Source organism: Fusarium tjaetaba (assembly GCF_013396195.1).
Source record: "Fusarium tjaetaba strain NRRL 66243 chromosome Unknown NRRL66243_c0000454, whole genome shotgun sequence".
Taxonomy (NCBI): Eukaryota; Fungi; Ascomycota; class Sordariomycetes; order Hypocreales; family Nectriaceae; genus Fusarium; species Fusarium tjaetaba.
The window spans coordinates 1-13,575 of NW_023501650.1; the positions used below are offsets into that span (position 1 = coordinate 1).

A 13,575-nucleotide genomic window follows, 5' to 3' on the forward strand; every position below is an offset into this window, starting at 1 on the left:
ACTACTTGGATAACCGTGGTAAAGTATGTTCTATCCATGAAGCCTGGTTGGTTTCTGAGGTATTTCATTATTGAGATTTTGTAACTTCCATAATAGAACCATTTATCAGAGACTGTACATTCACTAAACAACGATGACATTTGGCAACAACGTGATGCTGGAAACTCATCAAGGTGGGAAAAGGCATACTCAGATATACAAAAGATTCTGTAATTGACCATCACTCGAAATATACTACTGACATACATCCATGGCAGTCGTCGACAGACTTTCTAAACTTGCTTCTATATTGAACCGCGCCTCTCAAACTTATCAGAGTCATCTTTCTCGGGTTATATACTTCTTACAGCTTACCGCTAGAATCCTGGCTTGTGGATATAGAATAATACGGGTTGAGCTTCAGCCACCGTTCTTCTACCATAGCCACGTACTTATCAAAGTTCACACGCTGCCATTTGGGCAGAGTGCGGCTGCTAAGATCGTACTGGTGTAGGGAGTTCCATTGAGAATCATACCAAATCCCCTTCTCATCCTGTTCCAACTTCCACCAATCATGCTGCATCCAGGAAAAAGACATCTGGGCCCTGAAGTTGGGTTTCTGTAACTCATAGTTAAACCATAAGCTCCATGGGTTCCACTGATCTTCGAGGATAAAGCTGTGGAGAGAGGGGCCAGTAGGGAAGGCTTCAGTATCATCTCTGCCAAGATGCAGCGCCGAGCGGCTTACAGCTTCACACAGCCGGTGCCAGCACTCCTTCGCGTCACGCTCCTCATCAAATCCTCCAAGTCTTTGAGCCTTTGAGGTGATACCTTTCAGGGCTTCCAGGATACACTGCAAGGCAAGCAGTTCATTCGAGTCGACCGCCTCATAGTCCACCAGTAGCTGGATCTTCTCTTGGAATCCATGGGTGACCTCGCCCAAGTACGATTCTTTCCAGATCATTAAAGAATCCATGATTCCTAGGAACAAACTCCATGTCACGTTCCCTATATTCGTTTTGTTACCCCACCAATCATCATCCCCGCCATACCAGTGAAACCCTGTCCATTTCTCTACTTGGCTTGGTAGTCTGTCATAAGTGACTTTGAGAGACACTCCGCGTCGTTTATATTCCTCAAGCACGATTTCCAAGAAGTCCTTAGGGCAGTGTGGTCGCAAAGCCACATCAAACGGCGTATAGATAAAGCGCCTGACATCTCTTTCATCATGATGGAACATCCTCTGTGCTGCCATGTTTACCCGGTAAGGTAAGCAGAATCCGTAGCTCTTTAGAAATCGAATCACCTCGATAATGTCTTTTGTTCGAGCTCGCTCAGTATTCTGGCCCAGGAAAGTGACCAGAAGCTCAGGCATTTTATGATAATGGTCGTTGCTATGATACCTGTGCCATGGCTGGTCCATTGACTCATTTGCTTCCAAGCTTTCGTCAAGTAGCCATTTCAATCCGTTGCAGAATTGTCCGACAGGAAAAGAGCCGCAGATAAAGTATTCTAGAAAGGTATCAAGAATACTGTGCCTCTTAGGTGGCTGTTCCGACGGATAACTGCAGCCGTGGGGAAGTGTTCTCATGGTGAGGGGTGGTACAGCACCACACTGAGTACATCTTTGAATAGCTTCCTGGTCGCCATGTTCAACAGAGGAGAAAGATACGGCGCAGTCATCAGCAAAGTAGTGCATTGACCGAAAACTTACTGCCAAGCTCTTGAGATCTCTGTAAGACATACTTCCTCCATGATGTATCAAGTCCGATGCCCCTGTACCTGTGTATTCTCATACTGCAAAGATTGGCCAACACGGTTATCTCTTCTTCTCATTGGAGCAAGCTACCAGGTTCCTAAGCTATGACTCTGTCATGAACCGCCGGAAGCTCAGAGAACAGCATCGGGCGCGTTTCAATCCGCTGGCCATGAGGGTTGTACAAACTCAAAGACCCTTTCCCCTTTCCATAAAAACAAATCCACACCAGCATGTAAAGCAATAATGCAAACCCTTATCAAAACAAATCCCTGAATCAAACTGCAAAACGTATTACGCTCAAATCCGATCGTGGGCATCCGAAGAAGCCACCCACCGCCCATACCCAGTATCAGTAGCAACACAGTGCTCATGGTGATCGTCACACCAACAAGACAAGTCATTCGTCTTGATAAGACCAAGAAGACCCATCAATCGTGAGATCTGACGACAGCACTTCCAATGTTCCAGAACTTGGGATTTATATCCTCGTCAATATAAAACCGGTGCGGACGACGTGTCTCCTCAGGAAACTCCTCCTCGTCCCAATCAGATATACCCCAATACGTGCTCATGAGCTCAGGCGCCGATGCAGAATCTCGAATAGCCTTGCGGAATGCGCTCCAGCGGTATTTCCCGTCGGATGCATGGGTGGCCGGGCTCGGCTTGGGCATTTCGGCGATGTCTCGAAGAGCCTTCAGAATTCCCTGGAACAAAGACAGCTCATGCTCGTCGATGGCGCTGTAGCGTATGAGCAGTTTCATCTTGGCCTCCCAGATGTCGGCGGCTTGTCCCAGGTACTCCTCTTCCCAGTTGGAAGTAGGGTCCATGAGGTCACGGTACAGATAGGTGACTACGATTGCAAAGTCGGTCTCGATGAACCACGGCTCGTGGTGGGGTCTGCCGGGGAAGAAAGGTTCCTGGGCGTCGTACCAATCTTCCATCGCTGGCGGGGGCGCCCAAGTATCCAGTTCCAGGTCAGTGAGGAAAAGTCCGCGTTTGGCGTACTCTTGAAGAAGGACTTCGAGGATCATAGGAGGACAATGGGAGCGGAGGGCAATGGCCATGGTAGTTTCAAGCCATCCTGGATGCAGGAGGGGACCGCAGTCAGAACAATTGCATTGTCGTTCCTGTTCTCTAAAGCCTGGGGCTCGTTCAGGGTACACACGGAGAGGGATGGGCAGACCCTGACCGCTAAGGAACTGGATCATCTTACAGACTCCTTGCACTTTGTCAGGGTCGGCTATCCCTCTCTGAAAAAGCTGAACCAGAGACTCTGGCATCATGTTGCTCTGTGATGAAAGAGAGTGGTGGTGTCGGGGCCAGTGTCGGAGCGAGAATCCCTTCGAGCACAACCACATGAGAGCATTCGCAATGTTTGGGTTCCATTCTCCTTTGATGATGCGAAACAGAAGAATGTCAATCGGTCGGTGCTGGCGGTGCTTTGCAAGCTTGTTGCGACATTTGCACTTGACGTACTTCTTCCCCCACACGATGGAGACATCAACACCGCCGAACTGGTAGCTGCGCTCCATTCGGGCCACGTCTGCAGTCTTTAGTGCTTCGCGGAAGTCTTCAAAGCTGCCTGATTTGTAGTACGAGGGACGGATGACGTTGAAGAGCCCAGCTGAAGATAAGGCCAGGGATCGAAGGTCTTTGATTCTGGGCTTGTCCATATTCTTGGTTACCATGCGTATCAGCTCGACGGGGAGACGGGCGATGGCTCCTGTCTGCTGAGGTCTGTTGTCGGAGGGCAGCACGATAAAGGATGGGCATCCTGAGTTGAGAGGGAGGAGGGAACCCATGGTGATGGGTTCCTGGTTGGGATGGCAATGGGGAGTCAAAGTATCGCTGTGGCTTTTGAGTTGATGATGTTGTGAGAGTTTAGTTCGAGAGAATCCGGGAGGAGTAAACAAGATCTGCAGCGTTGAGATTTTGAAACTAGCAGCGAAGCAGCGGCGTGAACAAGAGTGGCATGCCACTGCTGCAGTATCAACCTGCCACTGTCAGATTTCAGCCTGAGGCCGTGCCAGCTAAGCGCGGAATAGAGCATGTTTAGGCTTAAGAGTGAGCACTGTAGAGGAGGTGAATTAGGGAAGTGTGTCAAGAAGTAAACCTCGTTCATCAATTGTGGTGCCAAAGTATATGTACACAGTATCGGATTCAGGATTGTATCATTTCCAGTGCAAACATCCCTTAAACGTTCCAGTCTTAGGCAACATAACTCTTTGCAGCAATCGTGATTCCTTAAAGACAGTGATAATATCTAAAGTTGATCTCGTTCGGCTACTCGCAGAACTTTTGCCCTCTAATTAACGACATAGAAAACGTACAAATGAGATATTTAGGCGCGGGGAAAAGCAAAGGAACAAGAAAACCAAGACAAAGGAACCCCAAAGATTTACACAACTCTCTCATCTTCTGTCGAAGCCACCTGAAGAAAGAGGCTTATAAGAATCTGCCATCCAGTATACAAGTGCTGCTCCACTGACTTCCGAGGACAATCAAGCTGAGTTAGACCGCAAAACAACAGTGGGAGTCATGGCTTTAGAGCGTTCCTCAATAATGCGGCCGTATATCGAGTCAAAGCTGTACCAGGGGTTTCCTTCTCGGCACGCGATCTTGATACTTTTGTCGGAGTACCTATCCCCCAATACCAGCCTAGGGGAGGAAAGAAAATACAGAACCTCGATCCTAAATAACAAAAAGACTAAGGTAATATAGTCTAAGCTTAGGATAACTTTTAGGGAGTTTATTTTAGCACCTTATATTAAGGTTCGCTGTTTTCTTGCCCCCTGAGGCCAGCTTTGTGCGGGTAGATTGTTCGTTCAACTGACGGGAAAGTCAGTGATTATGTTGGAGTTCTCGTTCCCGAGGTCAAGCTTTCCAGAGGCCGTGGTCGACTCATGCTTTACCGTAGCGACTCAGACACTTCAGCGTACTATAACCCCTTTTCTCTCAAAAGGTTTTCCACGGAGCACCTTGTTTATTATAGGCTATTGTCATTCGTCGAACGGCAACACGGCCCAGCTGTCGTGGAACTAAGTGGTGTCAATTATCACGAATTTTTGAGTACTGATTATGTTTCAATCGTCGCCTTCATTGATGATCAAGCCAAAGACTTGATCGAACTATATTCTCAGGTGTCTGAGCAGCTTCGGGGTGAATACGCTTTTGCAATTACCCCTGATTCTAGTCGAGCGAATGATGAAGTGTCACTCGACCAGGTATTTTGCTTCTCAGCACATTCGACGAGCGTCGCAGCAGCTACGAAGGGCCAATTGACCGTGATGCACTCCAGCTCTGTATCAGGAAGTACGGGGCGCCCTTGATTGGAGAACTACACCCGGAGGTTTACGTTTCCTTTGCCGAGATATTCCAACCTACTCGTAACCTCATATGGAATTCGACAGCTGGCAAATGCTGTCAGACAAACTTGCCACTCGAACAGATTTCAGTAGCTTCTCCAACAGAGTGCGATCACCTAATCGACTTGCTCTATCCGCTGGCTTGAGAGTTCAGCAGCGTCTTGACCTTTGTTGCCGTCGATTCAAACAGGTACCCCCAGCAAGCGGCAATACTCAATCACGCCGACAGTACCAAATTGGGTTTCGTAATTGAGAATGTCACCTCAACTGAGAGAATTGCATTGAATGCCAGGTCGGTCAATGCCGAAATCATCACAAGATTTGTCCAAGACTTTGTGGCTGGCAAGCTGAAACCCGAAGTCCGGTCTCAGCTCATACCGGCAAAACAATAAGGCCTCTGCGTCGAACTAGTTGGACATACTCTTAGAGAAACAGCTTTTGACGACACTCGAGATGTCCATGTGGAGTTTTACAGACCATGAGGTGATTACTGCCTACCGTAAATCTGCTTCTCACCCGATGGAGATCGACTCTAATCAGCACGCTAGGTTACATGATGTACTCGAAGAGCTCGCCGTGCACTATCGCGATGTCGGACTCAGTGACAATATATCCATTGCCAAAATCGATGTGAGCAGTAACGACGTCCCTAAATTGATCACAGGTTACCCAACGCTGAAACTATACCCCATTTCAGGGCAACTATCACGAGTCCATTCCTCTAGTGACATTGGCTTCTTTCATTCAATATCGTGGCAGGAATCAGCCAGAGGCTAGGCCTTCACAGCACTCAGATTCTTCAACAATGTCTGAAGCCATGACTCTAAGAGAGGCAGGACAGGCTGGCTTGGCAAGTAAGAGCTCGAACAAAGCCGATTTAGGCCAACGGCACACGAACAACTATAACAGGGACGCGTTCAAATTCTAGAGAAATAGAATAGAGGATGTTGGGGAAAGAAATAAAACCTCTAATTTGTGCTTGCTATGCTTTTTATGCCGTCTATGATAAACCCAATGACCCAGTCTAAACAAACACTCCAAAACAGTAAAGACAGTATCGCTCATCTATGCAAACAACCCGATGTAAGAAAACAACACAACACAAGAAGCACCGTCCAGCGTGTGCTTGTCGACAGTCTAACATCAAATGAGATGTCAGGCTTGGTAGAGAGACAGCAAGATGTGCGTCTTAGTAGCGTGGATATCAAGGAACCTAACCAAGGATACGTGCTAGATGGAAGTTCTTGATAATCCAGTCTGCGCCTGAATTGCCGCGTCGAAGGTATGCCTCATAGGCTGTCTGAAGGATGTCTCCCGGGCGGAAGCCAAGCCCATGCGCGCTCTACTTTCCTCCAACATGAAGGTAGACACTAGACAGCATTATGGCATACAGGAACTCTGAATTCTGGTTACCTCGTGATGGAACAAGTCAACTTTGCCAAACTTCCTGTGGTATGAGAACAAGAGGAAGACGAGATGCAAGCAGCTAGTCTCTGAACAAAAAGGAGGGGGGACGAGCGCAGAGCGCACACTGTAGCCCGATCCCTTGAGTTGGGATGACTTCCTTTTGCAGCGCAGTGACTTTGCCCCTCCGCGATGACTACTCAACACTGAAGCCTGTTTCCTGAGTGCGAACCCCCTCCTTGCTGAAGAGTTCAGACGAAGAATCCAGCCAGTCTTGAGCCCCGACCCCCCTCTCTACCAGCTCCCTCTCTCGCCGTAGCAACGCACATCTCCCACACACATCTCCCACACATCTCCCTGCTCGCCAGTGTTCAGATCCTCCGACTTCATCCCCCCAACCAAACGCACTCTGTTCCCACGAAAAATCTGTGCCCTAAGCCCAATAGCCCTTGAAATCTTTGACTCACAGGTACTGAAGCTGCGCGAACGCGTTTTAAATTTCTCCCCCATCTCACCTCGCTCCAGATTCTCCCACCTCCTCTCCTTTCCACCAAAGCGGCTGACCACAACTCAATCCTTCGCAACTCACAAAACACTCAACGTAAGTCATCTTGCCCTCTTCTTTACATCTCATCTCTAACCATTACAACAGGCTACTGCTCGATATCACCATCAACGGCTCACAAAACACGAGCGCGTCTCATCTTTCCCTTTCTTCCCATCTCCTCTCCCATAACCACCACAAAACCTTTCCCTCACCCCTCATCCCCAAGCGAACGGTCATCATGTCTTCCGCAGCCAACGCCACCCCGGAGATCACCACCTCCTCCGAGAGCAGCGCGCCCGCCACTGCTCTCATCACCGTCACCATGGTCACCAACCCCTCCACCCTCGAGCGTCTCCCCCAGGAGATCCTCCTCAAGATCAACAAGCTCCTCATCTTCCGCGGCGCCTCCCGCCTCGCCCGCACCTCCAAGTATCTCCACCGTATCCTCAACGGGGAGATCTACAAGCTCGCCGGCAAGCACGACAACTGGTACCCGCTCTTCGTCGCCGCAGCCACCGGCAACATCGCCACGCTTGAGAAATGCTTCGAGAACGGCGCCGTGGTCGACACCCACTGGCCCATGTTCTCGTCCCTGGAGTTTGGTCACGGCCAGCGTCTCTACCTCTCCCTCGGATGGCGTCCTCTCCGCCAGGCCATCTCTTCTCGACAGACCGTCGCTGTTGACTGGCTCCTCGAGCATGGCGCTGATCCTGACGAGACCCTCATGGAGGCGGTCTTGATGCATCGTCGCGAGGCGCCCCTTGGCTATGCCTATCGTTGTGGATTCGGGCCGGTCCAGAATTGGATCACCTGCCGCTCTATTCTCTTTGCTCTCCTCGAGGCTGGAGGTGACCTCAATGAGGTTGAGGAGCGTGCGGCTGATGAGATTGAGGCTATGTACGACTACCGCTGGTACATCTCCCATTACTGGCAGATGTAAATGGCAACAGTCCTCACATGCTGCTCGTTGTTTGGGCTTTGAGCATTCAAGTTCTCGAGACACTCACGCCTCGCCGCACCGAACGACTTCCTTTTGGGGCTCGACTTTTCTTTTTCGCTTTGTCTTTTAAGTCTCGCCATCATTTCACCTGTTCGCTCTTATTCACGAGTATTCCTGGCATGGAAACACTGAGTAGTGCATGAGCGACGTGATGATTGGGCTGAGTACAGGGTAGTGAGGTAACAAGGACTCACATGGCGTTGGACGGTATAGGCGTATGGAAGGAATACCCATGTGAATTTAATCATCATCTCCGCTCTATGAGTAGGCAGCAGTATCGTTTTACAGGGTTTCATGTATCGTCACGAGGATATGTTGCTATTTTGGAGGAAGTCGACGGATAATGTGGATCAAGTAGACAGAAATCTATTGCTTGTACTGTCTCGCAAAAAAACAAATCGTATACGCTCTCGCAAGTCTAGTCTATGAAAATCTAATACAATCCACTCTCCCCCGTTCTCGCCATGTGCTGCTGACACTTGATCATGATATCCAACTGATCACTGACATCCTTCAACCGCCCCAGCACCTTTCTGTTACCATCGGTAAAGTTGAGGATCGAGTACGGCACACCAGTGTCGTTGCAGAATTCTCGGATCATGAACTGCACCTTGCGCAAGTTATGGCGCGGCACACGAGGGAACAGGTGGTGAACGGCCTGGAACTGCAGACCGCCGTGCACAAAGTCCATCCACGCAGGGCAATCAACGTCCATGGTGGTGCGGAGCTGGCGCTGCGCAAAGGACTCGGTCTCGCCGAGGTCGACGGTCGACATTCCCCAGTGGGAGAGGGTGATCTGCACGTGGAGAGGCATGGTGATGATGTGGGATACCAGGACGAAGATGACGCGGGTGGTCCAGTCGGGGAGACCGCGCCAGAGGAGGCAGTAGCCGAAGAGGAACCAGTAGCAGGCCATGAAGGTGATCTCGGTAGGTCGAATCCACCAGGCGCGACTCTTTCCAAGTTGAGAGGACTTTTCAGACAGAACGTGCAGCCAGGAGAGGAGGTACAGGTTGAAGCGAGCGATGCCCATGACGGGGTAGTAAGTCCAGCGCTGGAAGGGAACGAGGAAATCGGCCGCGGCGTCCCAGACGAAAGTGAAGTTGTAGTAAGTTGAGCGAAGGGACTTGAAGAACGAGGGGCAAGTCGCAAACAGGGGGACGTTCTGAATATCAGGATCGTGTTCCTAAAAAAGGTCAGTATTGAGTTGTGGTTGACGAGGGCGAGTTGTCTTACAGGTTGGTTCGTCACAAGGTGGTGCACGTTGTGACTGCTCTTCCACCATCCAATCGACAGACCACAGCAGAAATCAGCAATAAACATGCCAATAAGAGTGTCGACGACAAAATTAGACGTAATCGCAAGATGGCCAGCATCATGCGCGCTAAACATGATTTGATGCTACTCAAGTTAGTCCAAAGCTTCAGCAACACGACAAGGAGCAACATACCCAGAACAATCCCAGGAACACAGCAGATGTGATGTACCACTGGTTATAGAACAACACGCCAAAGAGCGTAAACAGCGTGGCGTACCGCATCATCTCCTTCCCATACTCAACGTACGGACACTGATAAAGACCCTCATCGTGAATCCGCTGGTGAAGAAGCTGGTACTTTCTCGCAATCTCATCCTGCACCCTGGTATCCAGCGAAGGGTACGTTTCAAGATCGTTCTGAATCTCCCGAGCGACTCCTGCATTCGCCACACGCAGCGTCGCAGTGCGCTTTCGTGAGTCGTCTGTCTTCACCGCCCGCTGACGGAGACCCTCCCCTTCATCCTTGACGTCGACCACGCTGGGCGATGACGAGGCGGAACTAACGGCGTCGTCGAGGCTCGTGTTGTCGTTGTCGTCGGTGTCGGAGGATGTGCTCGAGTCCGAGATGTCGATATCTTGGGCGTCGAGGCGGAAGACGCCGCCTCTAATTGGTGGTGTGCGGTTCACCCAGGATCCTTGCTTCCGGCCGATCCGATAGGCCTTCATTGTTCGCAAGGTCGCTTCCGAGTGATAACTACATCCCAAAGAAGAATAAACGTGTTAGCTTGATCTGATCTGATCTGTGTTGTCTCCCCCACCCGCACACACACACAAATGCACTGTAAGGTACATGTCATATTGGCGTGTAGAGAGACCAATGGTGTTGTAGTGTGTTTCCCATTTTGGTGTAGTGCACCCGTCCCGTCCCAACGCTCAAACCTCAACACCATGAAAAAAGCATCGTGACTTACGCTTTCATCTCGTCGGTGGCATCTCTGCCCACCATGTGAAGAACTGCTAATCTTCCACCGGGATGTCTATCCATCCAGCCATCGAGCTTGAGTACCGAGTCTTCGAAGACGACGATTGTTTGACCAGCTGCGATCATCCTCTCAACCGCCGCAGCGGTCAAGATCTTGTCGCGGTTCATTTCGGGGGGTGACTTTTTGGTATATAAGGAATGTCGAAATGAAAAGGAGAGACAAGACAATTGGGAACAAAAAAAGAGAAGAAGGGAAGAAGGAGAGGAAAACAGTGAGTGAATCAAGTGTCACTGTAGGTAGGAAGAGAGAGTGGATATGAATGAAGAGCAAACAGAGCAGAACGGGGGAATCACAGCAGCAAACAGCCGAGGCAGCACAACGAGATAAGTGCTTTCCACTGGCTCTCGCTCACACTCTCTCTCATCAGGGGCACAGCACAGCCTTGGAAAGAGAGCTATCCATTTATTTCACATCGTACGTACGTACCCCAATGGCGCATATTCGCCCCCCCTCCTCATGCCAATAGCCAAAAAAGATAGCGTCTACGGAGGACTGGGGGAGGGGAGATTGACCACATCTCATCTCCAGAAACCCTTGGTTGTAGCCAAGTCTTTTTTTTTCTTCTTCTTCTTCTCGGGTGCAAGGACCACATATTAAACTGGTACTAAAAAGACCGAGGTGGAGATGGGTTTGTGAAACAAGCAAGAAGAGTGAGTGAGCGTTGGCCCCTGGTAGGTCAGTTAAGTTGCTGCGTCCCTAGGGGGGGATCAGATCTAGACCCGAGTGTGGCTTTGGACGGTCGGTGACAGTGACGGGACACGTTCTAGAAAATAGCTTATTTTTCCTTCTCACCCTGCGCTTTTCGTATGCGAGTGATGGCGAGGGATTGGAAACGTTGGACATTGATTGAACGAAAAGACACGAGATAAATTACACGTATCGCATGTTCTCTCGGTCTGCAATTACGCGTAACAGCTACCAACTACTCAAAACACTTTCCGTACTCCGTACGGACCACTCTCCAACTCTCGTTCTCCTCGTTTTTCTCTCTAACGCGTAATCGGATACCTCCCCCTCCAGGAATAGCTCCTCTCTACTCCGTCCGAGTATGGATACGAAAATCCCTCCTCCACCGTCGGAAAACAACACGCGTTCTGGGTCCTGCGCCCCTGTCCCCACTCCCCCCTGTTCAGCTAGCTCGGGGGGCGTTACAGTGCAGAGACCCTGAATTTTTTGCTGCTTTCTTTTTTCGGGATAGGGGATCTTGGGTCCTGTCCCACGGATGCCCGTATTGGTATCGGCGCTGGTCCGTACGCGTAAACGAAATAAACGAGAGCGAAGTTAAACAGAAAAGGGGGCATGTTCTAGAATAAGGGTCTTATCTTGAAAAGTATAATTGCTGCAGGGTGTCTCTCGGCATTTGTTGGGTGTTACGTACGATGTGTTGCACGTGGTGAACTCTGTTGGAAGCTTGTCATGTTCTACACGAAACCATCTTGAGTAAGGTATCTCTAGCTTCAAGAGGGGGCCAATCTTAGTCCAGTGTAGAGTAGCTGCGTGCTCATGACAACATGCCATGAATCGAACCACACGAATATTAAACCAAAATCTTGGCTGACGCGAAAATAAGAACCTGTTTTTCGTAAACGGCGCAGCAAGAAAAGCGACCTACCTCCTTCAGTAATTAACCTTGCGCCTTTTTTTTCGCCACAAACAGCAAGAAAGGGGATTACTGTGCTTGGCTAGCCTGTGAGAGAGCTAAGCTTTGAATATCCCTGCTCCTTTTTGCGTGGCATTAATGTGTCTCCGTAGAACTGGGTGTCCAATCCTATGGCGAAAAATTAACGTGTCAAGATTAACTCTATGCAGCTGTGACCCAGATCTTGCTAGCGCCCCACGTTTTATCTTGAGTGCTGACTGTTGTGTTGGTAGGTGGGCTAATCTTATCTTATCGCCGTTTGTGTCTGGGGGCGGTTAAATAAAATGAGATGGGGATGGGTTTTGGGACTTTGGTTGGATGGTGTAGGGTAGTGATGATGCTGCGACGGTATGTTCCGTTGAACGATTGAACAATTGAATGGGACAAAGGTTAATTGAACGAGGTTGGTATTGAGAAGATGATGATGTATTGTTCAGTGGCTTTCGAATCATTGCCGACATCGCAAAGTGAACCCCTCATTGCGTGATCTACCGAATATCTCCATCGTTGCACTGTAACAAACCACTCACTACATACGACTCACAACTCAACAACCATCGTCAAAATGCCCTCCCAAGACTTCACCCAAATCCCCATCATTGATATCTCATCCCCCACGCCCCAAACCCTCTCTTCTCTCCGCACCGCCCTCACAGACATCGGCTTCCTCTACATCTCCAACCACTCCGTCCCCACCTCCACGATAACATCCCTCATCAACATCCTCCCAGACCTCTTCGCCCTCTCACCCCAAGCAAAACAAGAAATTGCGCTGGAAAACTCGCCTCACTTTTTAGGTTACAGCGCTGCTGGCACGGAAACTACAGCTGGGCAAACGGATCTGAGAGAACAGGTTGAGCTTGCGACGGAACTTGACAAAGCACCTGATGATGCGCCGCTGTACGATGGGCTGAGGGGTCCGAATCAATGGCCATCTGGGCTTCCGGAGCTAAAGGGTGTTGTTACGCGGTATATTGAGGAACTTACACTACTAGGCGAATGCTTTTTGAGACTTGTTGCGAAAGCTCTTGATCTTCCGGATGACATCTTCTTCTCATACCTATCCGACCAACACCGTCTTAAACTAGTCCACTACCCAGCTTCAACAATATCATCCCAAGGCGTCGGTCCGCACAAAGACTCCTCAGGATGGTGGACATTCCTCCTCCAAGCATCCCCCCAAGTAAGCGGTCTCCAAGTCCTCAACAAATCCGGCTCGTGGATCGACGTGCCCGCCATCCCGGACACTTTCGTCGTCAACATCGGCCAAGCATTCGAAGTCGTCACCAACGGCGTATGCAAAGCGACTACACACCGCGTCCTATCATCCCCAGAGGAAAGATTCAGCGTTCCGTTCTTTCAAGGTGTGCGACGTGATTTGACGAGGAGTGAAGCAATGACTTCGTTGAAGGAGCATTTTGAACGCTGGGGTGAAGGGGAGGAGGCGGGTGAGGCGGGGGCGGTGGATAATCCGTTTGTGAGGGGGTGGTATGATACGTGGGGAGAGACGCAGTCGAGCACGAAAGTTAGGAGTCATAGGGAGATTGGGAGGAGGTTGTATGGGAGTGTTTATGAGAGGTA

The 13,575-nt window shown here is 50.0% G+C and overlaps 5 protein-coding genes across 5 annotated transcripts; 2 read left to right on the top strand and 3 right to left on the bottom strand.

Moving 5' to 3' along the window:
• Positions 1–343: 343 nt before the first annotated feature.
• Positions 344–1,354, bottom strand: FTJAE_13676 (uncharacterized protein; the record flags this gene model as incomplete). Its single annotated transcript, XM_037346844.1, has 1 exon — positions 344–1,354. The coding sequence occupies one exon, from the start codon at positions 1,352–1,354 to the stop codon at positions 344–346; it is 1,011 nt and encodes a 336-aa protein (XP_037199294.1).
• An 812-nt stretch (positions 1,355–2,166) lies between these two features.
• Positions 2,167–3,540, bottom strand: FTJAE_13677 (uncharacterized protein; the record flags this gene model as incomplete). Its single annotated transcript, XM_037346845.1, has 1 exon — positions 2,167–3,540. The coding sequence occupies one exon, from the start codon at positions 3,538–3,540 to the stop codon at positions 2,167–2,169; it is 1,374 nt and encodes a 457-aa protein (XP_037199295.1).
• A 3,752-nt stretch (positions 3,541–7,292) lies between these two features.
• On the top strand, positions 7,293–7,994 carry FTJAE_13678 (uncharacterized protein; the record flags this gene model as incomplete). The annotated part of the gene is made up of 1 exon (XM_037346846.1): positions 7,293–7,994. The coding sequence occupies one exon, from the start codon at positions 7,293–7,295 to the stop codon at positions 7,992–7,994; it is 702 nt and encodes a 233-aa protein (XP_037199296.1).
• Positions 7,995–8,487: 493 nt separating this feature from the next.
• On the bottom strand, positions 8,488–10,462 carry FTJAE_13679 (delta-5 delta-6 fatty acid desaturase; the record flags this gene model as incomplete). Its single annotated transcript, XM_037346847.1, has 4 exons — positions 8,488–9,240; positions 9,291–9,455; positions 9,505–10,066; positions 10,284–10,462. The coding sequence occupies 4 exons, from the start codon at positions 10,460–10,462 to the stop codon at positions 8,488–8,490; spliced, it is 1,659 nt and encodes a 552-aa protein (XP_037199297.1).
• A 2,097-nt stretch (positions 10,463–12,559) lies between these two features.
• FTJAE_13680 (flavonol synthase) lies at positions 12,560–13,575 on the top strand (the record flags this gene model as incomplete). Its single annotated transcript, XM_037346849.1, has 1 exon — positions 12,560–13,442. A coding segment is annotated over one exon (883 nt), but the record flags the coding sequence as incomplete, so codon positions are not given.